The 17,326-nt window shown below is 51.7% G+C and overlaps 1 protein-coding gene across 6 annotated transcripts in view; it reads left to right on the top strand.

The window, feature by feature from the left end:
• Window positions 1-6,151: 6,151 nt before the first annotated feature.
• The window catches only part of UBP1 (upstream binding protein 1), a 75,496-nt gene continuing 64,321 nt past the window's right edge, over window positions 6,152-17,326 (top strand). Inside the window, exon 1 of one of the 6 annotated variants that reach the window (XR_003998870.1) lies at window positions 6,152-6,453. Coding sequence is in view for 5 of the 6 variants with exons in the window: in XM_030551222.1 (XP_030407082.1) it covers window positions 6,341-6,453 (113 nt within the window). In the remaining variant the exon portion in view is untranslated. The remainder of the gene's footprint in view (window positions 6,454-17,326) is intronic. The other 5 variants (XM_030551222.1, XM_030551224.1, XM_030551225.1 and 2 more) reach the window with 5 other exon arrangements.

Here is a 17,326-nt window from a genome sequence, read left to right as displayed (position 1 = left end):
CAGAGCTTTAACTAGACCTCTCTTTGAGCCCAAGGCAACTTCCTCTCTCTTACACCTGTCCATTAAGACAGCATTTCTAATTGCTAATTTTCTAATCACCTCAGCTAGGTGCCTAGGAGAAATAGTGGCCCTAATAGCACACCCACCATACATGATCTTTTTTAAAGACAAAGTAACTGAGGCTGCATCCCAAGTTTCTCCCTACAGTTGGCTCCACTTTCTATATGAATCAACAGATGCATCTTCCTGTTTTTTCCCTAAAACCACATTGTGACAACAGGGAGGCAATTCTGCATATGCTAGATGTTAGAAGAGTACTAGCATTCTATTTGGACAGGACTAAGAACTTCAGGAAGTCCACATAACTCTCCCTTTTGCTCACAGAAAGATCCAAAAGCTTCACAATATCAGCTCAAAAACTATCCAAATGGGTCTCTCTGACGTTCCCCTCTGGTGTTATCTGGACCGGTGATCTGCTAGGTCACTCCAATCCTCAACTCTGGGAGCCAGCCTTACTCTATGGTGCTGTGAGAACCCCCGCTGCTGGGCTGTTCACACACAGCCTCTGGCATGTAAGCTGCTCCCAGCTACTTTCAACCGAATGACACTAGCCAACATCTCCGGTCCCAGACACAACCCTAGGAACCTCTGTCTTGCAGTGTCCAGTTATGCCAGCTGGATGCTGCAAGCTTATATTAGTTTGTCAGTTTAACAAAGAAATTGAAATGTACCAGGTTTGTTATCCCAAGGGGAGTCGCTGACATGCTTCAAACCAAATGTACTGCTTCAGGTAGAATAAACAAACAAATGTATTAACTACAAAGATAGATTTTAAGTGATTATAAGTCAAAGCACGATGAGTCAGATCTGGTCAAATCAGCATTCTAAGCTGATCTTTACACTTTCCGTGCCCTTACAAACTTAGATGTTTCTCACCGGCTGGCTGGTTGCCCTTAAGACAGGCTCTCCCCTTTGTTCAGAGCTTCAGTTGCTTGGTGGTGATGTGTGTAGATGGAGGTGGAAGAGAGAGGAAAAGCATGGCAAACTTCTCTCCCTTTTATCATGTCCATCTTCCCTCTTGGCTTTGCCCCCTTCAGACTCAGGTGAGCATTATCTTATCGCAGTCCCAAACTGACCAAAGGAAGGGAGATGAGTCATTCAAGAGTCCAACTGATCCTTTTTTGCTGCCTAGGTCAGTGTCTTTTGTTCCTCTGAGGCTTGACTGGGTTCCATTAATGCCCTGATGAGGTGTGAACTGCCTCTGTTCTTGGAGAATTTTTGCCTGGGTTTGCTTTAAGCCATGAGGACACATTTTCAGCCTCATAATTATATACATGAAATTACAACCTATAACATTACTATAACAACAATTGCCATTACAACAATGCTCAGTACATCATGAGCCTTCTGAAGACAACTGGGATGACAAACTTTGCATTGGATACTACACAATCATATTATAAGGATGAACATGGAGGTGTAGGGTGTTCCCCCAAGGTACAGAACATGTCAGTCTCAGTTTGCATTAATCAGTGTTATGAAGGGCACAACCATTTGCCTCCATCTGGAATCTGTACACATTCCATGAGGTCAATTTCTACTTCTGTTGCATCCCTTAAAGATGTCCCTATCTTGGAAATCTGCAGAGCAGTGACATGGGCCTCTGCCCACACTTTCACAGAACATTATGCGATCGTTGGAGATCCGTCCTCTGATGTCATCTTTGGCTCCACAGTACTCTCTCTAGTAACAGCAGCAAAGAGTCCTGTGGCACCTTATAGACTAACAGACGTATTGGAGCATGAGCTTTCATGGGTGAATACCCACTTTGTCGGATACATGTAGTGGAAATTTCCAGAGGCAGGTGTGTATATATATGAAAGCAAGAATCAAGTTACTCCCTAGTAACAGACTCCACTCCAAAGCCCCAGCCCTCCATGGGGAATACTGCTGTGAAATCACCTACAGTGAAGCACCCATAGGAACACTACTTGAAGAAGAGGAGGAAGTTACCTTGTGCAGTAACAATGGTTCTTGAGATGTGTCCCCCTATGGGTGCTCCTCAACCTGTCCTACTCCCCTCTACTTCAGAGTTCTCCATAAGGGGCTTTGAAGTAGAGAAGGAACCGAGGGGGGTTGCTCACGCAGTACTATATAGCCTCAAGGCAGATCACGAGAGAGACGACCACATGAGCATGCTAAAGGGACACTACTACCTAAAATCTACTGTGGTGCATCCTAAGGAGGACACATCTGAAAGAATGATTGTTACTGCACGAGGTGAGTAACTTCCTCTTGTGTCATACTACAGAGTAGGGAATGAATTATCCGCCTGTGATCATGCCTGAATATGGCAGAGGAACTGGAACCATAGAGGTAGAACTTGAACAAAATAGTGGCAGAGCATGTAGACCAACCCGAATTACAGAGTTTACTTTTCAAGCATGCGGATGCCTTTGCCAAACACAAACTTGACTGTGGAGGTATGACAGTCATTATTGTTATGGGAGGAGATGTACCAGCTCCAAACAATATGCTTACCCAGATCAAGCCAAAGAATACATAGACAAGACTATTAAGTCCTTACTGACACAAGGAGTTCTACATAGATGTATTTCCACGGCCAATTCCCCTATTTGGCCAGTTAAGAAACCAGATGGTTTTTGGCATCTAACCATTGATTAGAAATGCCTAAATCAGGTCACACCTACTTGTGCCCCGTATGGTGGCCAAGCTGCCAGATCTCATTAAGTCCTTTGATCCAGAGGCCACATGGTTTACTGTCCTCAACATCAGCAATAGCTTTTGGATGTTATACTGACCCACATTTCCCAGTACTGATTTGTGTTTAGTTTTCAGGGGGTCCAAAATTTCTGGAACCGTTTAACCCAGGGGTACAAAAGTTCCCCTGCATTATTTCCTGCTTAGATTAGGCAGGTACTGTCGCAATTTTCTAAACCAATAATGGTTCTGTTCCAGTATGTAGATTACCTTTCTCTAGTGACCCATACCAAGAAGGAACATTTTGAAAGGCTTGAAGATCCCCTGCAGATCATAAAGAAAGTAGGCTTGAAGAGCAGTCCTGCTAAGGCACAGTTAATGGCCACTTGTGTCTTTTTCTTAGGTCTCACACTGACAAAATGAGGTAGACCCCCAGTTCTACAGAAAGTGGACACAATCCAAAAATTGCCTCTACCCAAAGATCCAGCGACTTTAAGATCCTTTCTGGGTTTGACTGGGTATCACAGAGATTTCATTCCCAATTTTGCTTCCACTTAGGTACCTTGTACCAACTGCTACAGAAGTCTGTTCAATGAGAATGGACTGAGCAACACACAGAAGCAGCGTTCTAGTTGAAACAGGCCACTGTCATAGCTCCAGTGTTGATCACTCCAAATCCTGATACTTTATCATCTGGAGGTGGCGGTGAGTATTAATGGATTGGCAGTTGTGGCTTCACAAGAGAGGCATGGAAAAATCAGACCTGTGGCCTATGCTTTACATCAGGGCCGTCCTTATCCATATGCAAAGTATGCAGCTGTGTAGGACACCAAATTTCCTGGTGCCCTGCACAGCTTTGTGCTGCTCCAACCCCTGCTCCGCCTCTTCCCCATGCCCCACCTGCTCTACCTCTTTCCATTTCTGCTCCACCCCTTCCCCAAAGCCTCCACCCCAGCCCCTCCCCCACTCCCCTGAGCATCGGAGCAGAGCCAGGCCTGCACTCACAAGTGGCGGGAAGTGCAGCAACCCAGCCCCAGCTGTGCCACTGGTGAGCGTGGGGTGGGGGCTGCAGAGGGCCCCAGAATAGCTAGGGAAGGCCCTGCCTCACATTTAATGTCACCAGTAGAGCTCAATATGACAAGTATGAAAAGTTACTCACTGGCCACTAATTGCGTCATACAACATTTTTCTTTCCTGATTGGTCTCAGCCCAATCATATTAAACTCATTGCACACTCCCCTTCAGTTCTTACTATCCAGTCAGGTAAAAGATAGGTAAGTCCCAAATGCCCACCTAGCCCACTGGGCCTTCCTGCTGCAAGGAAAGGATATTGTAGTGAAACCTGTTAGAACACCATATCTGTGTGGCTCCAAGGGGAGCCACATGTATGTCTAGATACTGACCAATTGAGTTTAAGGGGGAAAAGGAAGCTTTTTCTACCATTGATTCAGTAGAAAGATTCCTTCAAAAGGTACCATTTCTTTGTAGACAGCTCTAGTTATTACAAGCAAGGGAAACCAGATATTGGGTTTGGGATCTATGCAGTTGAAGGAAAAGGAGAGCATTAGGAGAAGGCATATTCATGCACCCCCCATTAGGCCCAATATACTGAATTAGCAGCAGAGGCTTGTGTTTTGGAGTCATGTTGCAACTTCCATAAGGGAAAGTGAATATTGTATCTCAAGCCATCAAAACCTCCATCCCTTGATTAAAAATTTGCATTTTCTTTCTTATTTCTATTCTCTTCAAGGATTCTGAATTTGGTATCTGTGTAAGGCTCCATGACTTTAGCATCCTGTGATATTTTAATATCATTCCTACCTCTTTTGCACATTTCTCTACCTTTACCATTTTCAGAAGTCATTCCTTAACCCGAGCACAATATTTCAAGGCTCTCCAAAGTCCTACTCTCAGTTCAGCTTCTTTTTACAGCTTATATATTTATTGGCTTTAGAGCTACAGTTTCTCTTACTAAAACATTCTGGATAAAATATTTTTTAAATAGTAAGAGCTTAGCCGCAGTCTGGCAGTGGGTTGATCTAGCTCTAAATAAGCAATTGGTTTCTCATTGTTTGTTGATTTTCTTCCTTTTTTAAAAATGACTGGTTGCACTTTTAATTCAAGAGTAGGTAACAGCTGTAGGTAACTAGTTTACACAGGGAGGGGGAGACACTAAAGTGCTTAGATATTTCAGTTTTACAAAGACAGTTATGGGGCTTTGTCTTACAAGGGTACCCATGATCCCACCTTGATTTTCCACACTTGCTCTTTGGTCAGCCTGGGGGAGGTGCAGACCTCCCTATGGCACAGGGCTGGGGGGGGAACCAAATGAGAGGGAGAAAATAGGGACGGGGAGGGGTGTTTCCCTGCAGAACAAAAAAGAAACAAAAGCCCAGTGCGTTGGCCGAGACGCGGGACAAACACCCAACTCCTGGGACGCTCCTGATTTTCTGAGCCGCCTGGTCACCCCGCTGCAGCCCAAGCGCACCACACGCTCTTAACCCTCCCCCTGCTGCAGCCCGCAGGCGCTGTTGGAGCCAGGCCCCGCCCCAGGCAATGACGTGCCCTGGCTGCCGTGCCCATTTCTTTGCCTGTCATTCTACTGCCGCCCATTTCCTTTTCCCGGAGAGTGACAGAGCCCCACCTCCCTTTCCAGCATGGATTGGTTCTTACAGCTGTCAGTCTTAGGCTCCAACCAAACGCAAGCGCTGTTCGGGCAGGTACGTCCCAAATCAGCGCCGCCAATGAAGGCGGGCTGTAATACAAGCCACCAGGGCGACAACAGTTCCCAGCATGCACCAAAGGCCCCGCAATGCATGTTGGGGGTTTTAGTCACTTCACCCTGAATCGCTCACAATCGACGTCGCGAGGCGTGGGGCACTGCCTTTTGATTGGCTACCGCCTCCCTTCGAGGTTCTGATTGGACAGTCTTGCTGCCCGCCAACCAGTTCCAGCCAACCTTTCCTCTCGCTATGGCTAAGCCCCGCCCCGGTAAGGGACCTGAACAGGGAAGGGGAAATAGCCGCCCGCCATGTTAGTACAGGTTCTGTAGCCGCGCTGGAGCGGAGACCCCGGCAGAGCCCAGTCCCCGGAGCGCCTGACAAGCAGCGGCGCCGCGTCTCTCAGCCGGGTGCTCGGAGCCCGACCGGGGAGACGGGGACAGCGGCAGTGGTACCGGGAGGGAAGCGGCGCTGGCGGCCTGGGCTGTTGTCGCCGGCGGCGGGTCCCCGTCTGGGCTGTAGGTGGCGGCGGGTCCCCGGGTAGCGGGCGGTGCTGCTGCCGCTTCTCCCGTGAACGATGCGGCACCCGCCGCTGGGCTGGGTCGGAGCTCGGCCGGCGGCGGCCCCTCGCTGTGTCCGGGCCGAGGCCGCCGGGTCCTGGGCCCCTCGCGGCGGCCGGGCGAGCGCAGGATGCTGAGAGCGGCCCCGCGCCCTGGTGCTGCTGCCGCGGGGAAAGGGCCCCCCCGGGGCTGAACGCGGACTCTCCCCTTCCTCTCCCGGGCTCTCGGCGCCTCCCCCGGGCCCTACCCGCCCCCGCCGAGTCACCGCCTCCCACAGGAGTAGCGGCGGCGGCGGCGGGGCTGAGCTGCTCCTCCCCCGGCCGCGCCGCGCGGCGGAAGATGGCGTGGGTGCTGAAGATGGATGAAGTGATCGAGTCCGGGCTGGCGCACGATTTCGATGCCAGCCTCTCCGGCATCGGGCAGGAGCTGGGAGCCAGCGCCTACAGCATGAGGTACCCGCCCCGCTGCGCTCCCCGGACCGCCGCGGCCAGGCAGGCCCCGCTACGCCGTCAGTGCTGCCCCCACAGCCGCTGCGGCACTCCCGGTGCCTGGCCACATGCTGGGCATCAGCCCAGAGTATATCCTCCGCCCCGCTACATGGTGGGGGGGGGGAGAGCAGCCAGATCCCAGTCCCTTCTTCCTCCAGCACGTGCCCAGAGCCCGCCTTGTGCGTTATTCCTTCCTACAGAGACGATACCGCCATACCCCAATAACGTGTACTGGGGGTGGGGACGCGGACGGGCAGATGGCACCGTCTACAGTAGCCCATATTTGCAGAGACTAGTACTGAGTTGCTCTGAGCCTCTTTACAGCTTAGCTTTAAACGTCTGTAGGGATGGGACTTGCCAATAGGGAATGTACCCAGGTTGCAAAAGTCTCCAAAGTGCACATATTCTTAACATAAGCACTGCTAGTTTTAAATCTGTGTTCTTCTTTAAATCAACCTTTCTTGTTCTTTTGCATCCTTCAGGGTGGTAGTCTGTCATGTTTCCCAAAGTAGGTGTTAACTAAATAAAAACAGCTTAACTGATTTTTCATTAACTATCTAATAACTTTTATTGCTCTTCCATGAGCTCTGATAGTCAGCATTCTTTCAAGCATAGTATCTAGTTGTACTTTTGTTAGGCAGCTCATCTTTTGCTTAATAATGGTGACTTTGAGTCGCTGTGCAACCTAAAATAGCAATGGCTTGTATTGTTTTTTTCTATCATGACACTTTTCCAATTTATACCCAATTTTACAGTCTGTTCTCATTAGGTATATTTTCCCATTATAGGTTTCCAGGTGTTCTTGTCCACTGAAAGTGTTTAAGGTGCCCATCACTATGGCATCTGGGTGCACTTCAAATTTAAATGTTTATTTAGAATAAATAAATTATATTCCACCTTCCTTCCTTTACTTGTAACACCAATCTAGCTAACCTTAAAGGACAAAGACGGAGTAGTGAAAAACCTAGCCGTAGGCTCAGTGCCAAGAAGTTCCAGAACCTGGTTGGGAAAGCTTAGATAAGAGACAAATCTCATATTGGGCAGTAAAAGTAATGAGGTGTGAACTTGGACATGTTTTATATACTCTTGGTAGCTTACTGTAATCAGTTTGGTGGCAAAACTGAACATTAGCTGAAGCTTCTGAGTGGTCTTCAAAGACCAAGTATTCTAGTATGTATACCTTTTATGATGATTCTCATTTAATTCACTTTCCTGCTCTTTTAAAATAGCAATTTTTGTTAAAGGTCTGCCAATCTGACAAATTTAATACTCTCTTTTATTATTAATTTCACAAGTAGCTCATTCCCACTTGAGATTGTTGGTATTTATTCACTCAGCTCTCCTGTGTGGTAGCCCATTCTCTATCTCAGTCAAGATCTGAGACGCTTCATTTCATGGGAATGAAGTTGTGTGCCAGGTGGTGCAGGGCCTGCAGTTCTTGGCTGAGCTGTGTTTATAATCAGTTATTTTTGTGAGGTTAATTTTTCTTATTGTCCATTTTTTAATTTGTCTTAAGGTTTTTTTTTAATTATTTATTTCCTCTAGCTTACTAGTAGTCTAGTTGCTAATAAAACTCTTCTCTCAGGTATGTTTTTAAACACTTCTTTTTCCCTGTAACCAGTCTGGCTATCATTAACTCATTCTACTTTTTATTTATTTTTTAAAATCATTGTTCAGGCTTCCTCTCAAACGTCTGCTGATTTTATACACCCATTTTTGGAGCATTTTCTTTGTTTTATTTCAAAGAAAAAGTGTGGTTAAAAAAGCAAACTGACTTTTGAGTAGTCATGTTAAAATGTGTTGTTTCTTCTGATTCTTTATTATCTAGCTGAGGAATTGTGATCTGAGCTTTGTTTATGATGGCTTTCCTTCCATGCTTATAGATTTTAATTCTTCCTATTGCGTGGTATTGATTCTAAGCTCCAGTACCACTGCACCCTGTGAATCCATTCCTTACTATGCGAATGCTCCTCTTTTCTCAGTCACATCTTCCTTTGTGTTTGGTACCCAATCTGAGATTTTGCTGTTTATACAGGATATAAATCATGGTCTCATAAAAAGTTATCACTCAAATAGTAGCCATAGCAGCAGCACTTAAAACATTTTTAAATAAAAAAAAGTGCAAGTTGTAAATTACATGTAAGAATCTAAAGTAAATATTGCACATATTTTTAGGGTTACAATAAAGCACAAACTAAGTTATTTTTAGATAATCTATGGGCAAAAACATTAGCACTATTTTGGAATTTTTATCTGTAGGCATGTGGTCAAAGGAATTATCTAATTGGGATTGTATTATTCTTTGGATAAAGTCCAGAGTAGGTTACCCAAATATGTTGGATTTTTAGGTAGCACCAACAGATACGTTAGGTCTTGTATCTGCAGTAGGACATAGTAGGGTATGATTTGGGTTAATGATGGTGACATAAATGGAAAAATAAAAGCAAGTGATGGAATGTAAAGAATGTGACCGTGAGTCTCATTCTCTTGTGCCTGTTTTTGTATGAGCAGTCCAATATTTGTAATCTCTGGAAGGAAGTGACAGAAGAATGTATTCATCTTTTGAAAAATAGGCTTGCTATATAGAAATAAACCTCTAGATCGTATGTCCGTGCTCTGTCTCTCTAAAGGAAGACTAGCATGTGCTTCCTGCCCCACTGCCAGTCTTCAGTATTTGGTGACTTGAACTCTATTTTTCTATGTGGGGATTCTCACCCAAGTTGATGGTCAGTTTGTGTCCTGAAGGATAAGATGTCAGCCAAACCAGCATTCTCCAAATAGAATACCTGTGGATGTCTGTTAATCAATGTCGATTTTAAAGGGATGCAGTCAACCTGAAATTGACTAATTTAAAAAATGTCCAGATTTTAATGATACTCTTTAAATAGTAGATCAGAAAAAGATGTTTTTTAAATTTTTTTAAATTTCATGATCATCTGTTTAAGCATCTGTTATGCTACAGAGAAACTAACTCTACATATGAAACACTTGGTGTGTACCTAGTGCTGTTAAATGTACAGAAAACAAAACAACCCCCTGAACCAGAGAGAGGAAAAAAATCAAATTTTTTTTTGCTAAGGTCTTTCAGTGATGGTAATTTTGGCTGTTAAAAGTAACTGTACTAGCTATGACACTCACAAAAGCACTTAATGTCATGTTTCTAAAGTAGGTGCTGTCAAAGTTCATGACCAAAACCAGTATGGTTCCACAGCCCTGTGGAAAAATTCTTAAGCTGTGTAAATGGTTAATAATCTGAAAGAGGGTTAACATAATCCAGATGCAGCAAACTTGGTTCTTTTGGGGCAAAATTCTTAAGCTGTGTAAATGGTTAATAATCTGAAAGAGGGTTAACATAATCCAGATGCAGCAAACTTGGTTCTTTTGGGGCAAATGAGTGTGTTTTGTGTGTGTTTTTTAATAAGGCATCAGATAGTGAAGGCTGTGTCGAGAGAAAATGTTCATCTAAGAAACTATTCACTTTTTCTGTGGTGGAAAGAATTTTTTTCTTTCCATATCATGAACACCATGAGCCTTCATTTAAATTAAATCAGATTACTAATACAGTTTTTTCCGTGTTTTATACTTAGTTTTTTCAAAACTGGCTATTTTGATTTTAAAACTGCAGTTTTCAGTATTCATAAGTTGCCTGCCAAAATATGGCCTACCATTTGGGGATTTGTATATAAACTCTGTAACTGAGAGCCAACAATAGCCATTAACAGTGAACTAGAAAAAAATCATATATGGGAAATAGGGTGACTAGATGTCCTGATGTTTTCAGCTTTGTCTTATATAAGCTTTGTGACGAAGTTCCTCCTCTACCGTGGTGGGTCCTGCGCTTATTGGCAGATTTGCTTACCTCAGTGATCTTCCCCACAGTCTGGGTCAACTCCTCCTGTGTCTGATCAGGAGTTAGGAGGTTTGGGGGGAACCCGGGCCCACCCTTTACTCCGGGTTCCAGCCCAGGACCCTGTGGATTGCAGCTGTCTATAGTGCCTCCTGTAACAGCTGCATGACAGCTACAACTCCCTGGGTTACTTCTCCATGGCCTCCTCCAGACACCTTCTTTATCCTCACCACAGGACCTTCCTCTGGTGTCTGATAAAGCTTGTACTTCTTAGTCCTCCAGCAGCACACCCTCTTACTCTCAGCTCCTTGTGCCTCTTGCTGCCAGCTCCTCACACACACTTCCTCTCCTCTGGCTCCCCCTTTCCTGACTGGAGTGAGCTCCTTTTTAAACCCAGATGCCGTGATTAGCCTGCCTTGATTGGCTGCAGGTGTTCTAATCAGCCTGTCTGCCTTAATTGGTTCTAGCAGGTTCCTGACTACTCTAGTGCAGCCCCTGCTCTGGTCACTCAGGGAACAGAAACCTGCTTCTCCTGTGGCCAGTAGGTCTCCCTTCAACTGCTCTGCTGTAGAGGAAGGAGGGAGAGGACTGCTGCTGCTGCTGTTCCTGCTGGGTGCTGGGACCTCGCTGCTGTTGCTGTTGCTGCTCCCCTGGCTGAGCGAGACACCACCACTCACCACCTTTCTCTGCTATCTGCTTGATGGCTGGGTGGTAGATCCCCCTCCCCCTTCGGTTGCTGCTGTTACTCCACCTATAGCCCTTTTGGGGGTGGGGAGGCTGCTGGCCTGCTTCCCAAAGAGGAGGGGAATAAGGGACCCCAGCTCTTGTTGCTGAGGACACCATCTGAGCAGGGTCCCTCCTGCCTGGACACCAGACCACCACCACCTGGAGCTGCTGGGGCTACTGTGGCTACTGCTGGGGAGCTGTTCGTGCCCCGAGGAGACGGAGGAGAAGAAGGAGAAGAGGACCGCCCGCTGCTGGGAGACCACATGAAGACCACTGTGGAGGGGGCATTTCTGGACTGAGTCTTTTTCGAACTGTGCTCTTGTGATGGGGGTTTGGACTGTGTCTGTTGGGACACTGGGGGTGTGGCATGAAGCCTGCCCCCGGTCCATCTGTGTCCCCTTCGCCTCTTCCACTGCCCCTGCTGGCTGTTTTCCTTCTGCTTCGACCTCCTGCCTCTGGGACTGAGCTGCTTGCCTGGCTCACCACGCCCGCTTCCATCATTTGAGCCTGCAGCAGCAGCAGTCAAGCATTGACTTTTTTGCACGAGTGCCTGTGGGCACACCACCCTCTGCCCTCTGGGCTGACCCCTTTCCTATGCCATATTTGTCTGCCCCACCTGTTTCCTTCTGCGGCCTTCGTTGTCCTGCCGCAGCCCTGCAGCTATCCCCGTGGTCCCTCCGCCCTGTTACTAGCTCGCCCTTTTCCCACACGGTGATCCTCCAGCCCTGATTTGTCCCTCCCCTCATGCGCCCACGCCCCCTCCCATGCGCTTGTGCCCTTCCCCCATTTGAATTTGCCCTTATTCACTGCACCCCTCCCCATGCCGTTATCCCCATGATCCCCTAGTGCAGCTAGAGGAGCCGTAATTCCCCTCTGAGTCAGTGATCTGACACCCTCCCGCCCCTACGTCCCTAGTTGCTCCCCACACCCCTTTAGCCTTCCCTTTCTGGCACCCTCCTCCCCTGCCTGCAACCTGGGGGGAGAGGTGGTCGCCTCCTCTCCTTCCCCTCCCCTCGCTGTTTGTCCCCCTCCCTGCTCTCGTTATGGCGGGGGATGCTGCAGGGGAGACCCCTCGCGATGCTCCCACCGCCCCTCCTCCACCTACCCCCGTGTCCATTTCCCAGGCCTCTACCTCGACCGCCGCTGCCAATCCACCTATCACCGCCTCTGATGGGGCACCGGCGGCGGCAAGTACCGGGGAGACCGCTGCTGCTGTCACGTCCCTCGCCCCTTCCGATTCGGGGGGAGCCCCTCCAGCCAGTGGGAAGGGTCGGGGTGGGAAGAAGGGTAAGGGCCCCGCTAGAAAGGCCATGCTCTCCATGGCAGAGACTGCCCCCACTGCCGCGGCCCCACTACTGGCCACGGCATCCCTCCCCACTACTCCCTCCACCAGCTCCACGGGTGTCCCTCCCCTAGCCGCCAGGGTGTACGCCCAGGTGGCAGCGGCCCCCCCCCCCCGCCTGCCGCTGCTCCTCCAACTGCCGCTTCTGCTACCATCTACAGCGGCCAGGGCCCCTTCCCCACCTTGACCAGGAAGCACGGCGTCCGTTGCCTCCTGGTGCCCACCTTGCCCCACGTGGAGACCTACGTGCAGGCGTTGGTGAGGGTGGTGGGACCCATGGCCATCATGGCTGCCTCCAAAATGTACAGGAAGGTGGTCTTTTTCCTGGCAGCGGAGGCTGCCGCCCAGGAGGCAGTAGAGACGGACCTGGCGGTGGGCGGCGTGTTCGTCCCCTTGGAACTGTTGGAAGACCTGGGGGGTCCGCTTGCTCCTGACCTCCGTCCCTCCCTTCCTGCCCAATGCCGCCCTGTTGACCGCCCTTTCTGCCCTGGGGCGCCCCATGTCCGTCATCAGCCCTCTCCCATTGGGCTGCAAGGACCCCGCCCTCAGTCATGTCCCCTTATTCTGCAGGCAAGTGCAGCTTCAACTGCCGCCGCCGGCGCATGGCTGGGAGGCGCTCGAGGGGTCCTTTCTGGTCCCCTACCAGGGAGCCCACTACTAGGTGCATTATTCAATGGGGGAGGCCTGGTGCTACCTCGGCCGGGCAATGGGGCATGTCTGGAGGGACTGCCCCTTGGCCTGGCACAGAGGAGCGTCCGGGAGCCTCAGCAAGGCACCAGCCCTGTCATCATCGGTACCCCTGGCTGCCCGGCACCCAAAGCTGCCCCTCCTCCTTCTCAGTCCACCGCTGTGGAGGAGGGTGTGGCGGAGATACCACCAGGTGTGAGAGAGGGCTTGCCCCATGGGGAATCCTCCCTCATTCCTGCTACCCCACCATTACCTCCCCAAGTCCCTGAGCTATTGCCCCTGCCCCTCAACCCAACCCCCGTTAGCCAGCCCCTGGATGATGCCATGGAGGGCTGGTCCTTAGTGCAGGGGAAGTGGGACAAGCGGAAAGCACGGGCCCGTTACATCCTTTAGATTGGGAGATTCCCTGGAAGAGCAGGAAGAGGGGCACCGATGACGAGCTTTCTGCCTTGCCCCCTGATGACTCCCGTTGTGTGGAGCTGGCTGGGGCCACCGTAGCAGCACCAGAAGGTGACACCGCCCCTCCTCCAGAGTCCCTTCCTGTGGAAGCCCCCGAGGGAGCCTCTCTTGCCCCCTTCCCAACCGAAGCCCCTGCGAGCGCTGAGGTGGGCGTTGCCTCGGGTGCTGGCGGGGAAGGCCCTGGGGTAGTGGACGGTGATATTCCTTCCATCTATGAGGAGATCGAGGCCCGGGGTCTGACCCCGGTCACGCAGGGGGAGGACGACCCTCTGCCAGTGGGCCTCGATCTGGGCAACCTCACCCTGGTCCCCTTGTCCCCTTCCCCTAACCGCTGCTTCTGCTCCTGCCTCTGAGGGTCCCCTGGAATCCTCCATCAGCCCGGCTGCAGGTGGCACCTTGCTGATGGCCGCCGAGCCCATTGAGGCGACAACCGGTCCCCGCTGCCGGGACCAAGTTCCGAGGGGGTGTCCCTCTTGGATGTGGAGCACCCAACCTCCTTCCCAGGCAGGGACGCCGTTGATGACCATCTGTCTCCTGATGCCGGGGCTACCACCCAAACCATAGTGATTGAGCCCGGCATCGTTGGGGGTCTCCTTCCCATTCCCCAGATCTCTGAGCCTAACCAGGAGGGGCCACCTTCCAGTGGCCCGACTATTGAGGCTCAGGATCCTACTTCTGCCCTCCTCCCCAGTTCCCTTCCTGATCCCTGCCCTACTCCTGTCCCCTGCCCTATTCCTGATGTCAGCCCTGTCCTTGTCCCCTCCACCTCCCGTGCTGCCAGTGCCGCCCCTGGGAGTACTCCCCAGGGAGTGGTTTTAGTTGTTTTTCCCCGTCCTGACCCATCGGGGGCTGCTGTTTTCCTTACGCCACCCCCTGTTGAAGCGGGGCAGGTCGCGTGGCGTCAGCCCATCGGACACCACATCGGGTCTGCCCCCTGCCTGCCCGCCTCGGTGGGCCACGGGGCTGTGACGGGGGCCCCACTGGGGGACAGTCATAGATCAGTGACCCTGCCACCCTATGCGCTGAGGGAGGAGCTGCAGGAGTTCCTTGAGGACGTCCGTGGCTCCCGTAACAAAGTCCAGCTTGTGCTCTAGCGGTGGGGGGATTTCCATCAGGTCCTCCGGTCCGCGAGGGCCCTCGTGGGGGAGGGTAAGGGGACCGGGAAACAGGCCGCCGCGGCTTACCAGCGGGTCCGCCTCTTCTGCTACTCTTTAGTCATCTACGGGGTAGGTCACGGATTGCTGCGCGGCCCAAAGGAGGCCGTGGGCATGTCTGCCAGCGAGGAACCCCCCAGCCCTCCTCATGGCACCAATTATCTTTGCCACATTAAACACCCGGGGCTGTAGGATGGGTCTCCGCAGGAGCCAGGTGCTCTCCTCCCTTCGGGGGGGAGGGGTACTCTGTGGTTTTCCTGCAGGAGACCCATACGGATCCTGCCGCTGAAGCTAGCTGGCGGCTGGAGTGGTGGACGGGGTCTACTTTAGCCACCTCTCAGTTCACACGGCTGGAGTGGCAATCCTGTTCTCCCCTGACGTATGGCCCAAGGTGCTGGGGGTCACTGAGGCTGTGCCGGGCCGCCTGATGCACCTCTGGGTCTGCATGGAGAGGCTTGTGGTTAATCTTGTCAATGTTTACGCCCCGACATCGGACCCAGAGAGGTTGCGTTTTTATCAGCAGGCATCCGCCTTCCTCGGCTCCCTGGATCCTCGTGAATGCCTGGTTCTGGGAGGGAACTTTAACACCACCCTCGAGGAACGAGACCACTCGGGGACCGAGCAGTGCCCAGCCACCGTGGACATCTCCTGGAGATCGTCGAACGTCACTCCCTGGTGGACGTCTGGTGCGACCACCACCCAGATGATGTCTCGACGTTCACCTTCGTCCGGATGGAGGCCCATCGGTCGTGCCACTCCCAGCTGGACTGCATTTACCTGTAGTGCTTTCACCTTTCACGGGCCCACTCCTCCAGCGTTAGGCCGGCTCGCTTTTCAGATCACTACCTTGCCACCGTGACGGGGTGTCTCTGTGCGGAGAGGCCGGGGCCGGCCTATTGGCACTTTAATAATAGTTTGCTGGAGGATGCAGGCTTTGTGGCGTCCTTCCGGGAGTTCTGGCTGGCCTGGCGAGGGCAGAGGCGCTCCTTTCCCTCAGTGCGGTGGTGGTGGGATCTGGAGAAGGTGCATGCCCAGCTCTTCTGCCGTGACTACACCCGGGTCGCCAGCCGATGGAGGGATGCGGCGATAGGGCAGTTGGAATGGGAGATCTTGGAGCTGGAGAGGCGTCTGGCCGCCAGCCCCGAGGGTCTGTCCCTCTGTGGAATGTGCTGGGAGAAGCGGGAGGAGCTCCGGACCCTCGAAGACCATCGGGCCCGGGGTGTCTTTGTTGGATCCTGCATCCGCTTCCTTCTGGAGATGGATCGCAGCTCCCACTTCTTCTATGCCCTGGAGAAAAGGAGGGTGCCAAGAAGCACGTCACCTCCCTCCTGGCGGAGGACGGCACCCCCCTCACGGATCTGGCAGAGATGTGCGAGAGGGCCAGGGCCTTCTACGCGACTCTTTTGTCCCCAGATCCGACCGATCCTAACGCTTGCAGAGTGCTATGGGACGGACTCCCGACGGTCAGCATGGGTAACCGGGACCGGCTAGAGCTGCCTCTCACTCTGGCCGAGTTCTCAGAAGCCCTCCGTCGCATGCCCACCAATAAATCTCCGGGCATGGATGGGCTGACCGTGGAGTTCTACGGTGTGTTCTGGGATGTCCTCGGCCCAGACCTGGTCACCATCTGGGCCGAGTATTTGCAGGGCGGGGTCCTCCCTCTCTCGTGCAGGTGAGCCATGCTCACCTTATTGCCGAAGGGGGGGACCTCTGCGATGTACAGAATTGGTGTTCCATCTTGCTCCTCAGCACAGATTACAAAATCGTTGCGAAGGCCATCTCGATGTGGCTAGGGTCCGTGCTGGCAGATGTGGTCCATCCTGACCAGACCTACGCCGTCCTGGGCCGCACGATCTTTTATAACTTGTATCTGGTCCTGGACCTTCTGGAATTAGGGTGTAGGGATGGTCTGTCATTCGCTCTCTTGTCCCTGGATCAGGAGAAGGCGTCCAACAGAGTGGATCACGGGTATCTCCTAAGCACTCTGCGAGCGTTTGGCTTCGAACCCCGGTTTGTTGGTTTTCTCCAGGTGATGTACGCTTCTGCGGAGTGTCTGGTCAGGCTCAACTGGACCCTGACCGAGCCAGTCAGCTTCTGGCGGGGAGTACAGCAGGGGTGCCCCCTCTCGGGCCAGCTGTACGCTCTGGCGATCGAGCCCTTTCTCTGTCTCCTCTGCCGGAGGTTGACGGGGTTGATGCTTCAGGAGCTGGAGCTGCGGCTGGTCCTGTCGGCGTATGCTGACGATGTGCTCCTTGTGGTCCAGGACCCGGGCGACTTGGCACGGGTGGAGGCTTGCCAGGCTGTGTACTCAGCAGCCTCCTCCACGTGGGTCAACTGGGTCAAGAGCTCTGGCCTGGTGATAGGGGACGAGTGGCAGGTGAGCTCCCTCCCACCCACGTTTCAGGCCATCTGGTGGAGGGCGGGTCCACTGCTCTATCTCGGCGTATACCTTTCTGCTACGCATCTGTCTCTACTGGAGAACTGGCACGGTTTGGAGGGCAGGCTGACGAAGTGGCTCCAGAAATGGACAGGACTACTCCGGTGCCTCTCCCTTTGAGGGAGGGCACTGGTGCTTAATCAACTGGTCCTGTCTATGCTCTGGTACTGGCTCAACACCCTGGT

Source organism: Gopherus evgoodei, chromosome 2, assembly GCF_007399415.2.
Source record: "Gopherus evgoodei ecotype Sinaloan lineage chromosome 2, rGopEvg1_v1.p, whole genome shotgun sequence".
Classification (NCBI taxonomy): Eukaryota; Metazoa; Chordata; order Testudines; family Testudinidae; genus Gopherus; species Gopherus evgoodei.
The sequence above is the reverse complement of the archived record's forward strand: the minus strand, read 5'-3'. Positions and strand labels throughout refer to the sequence as shown.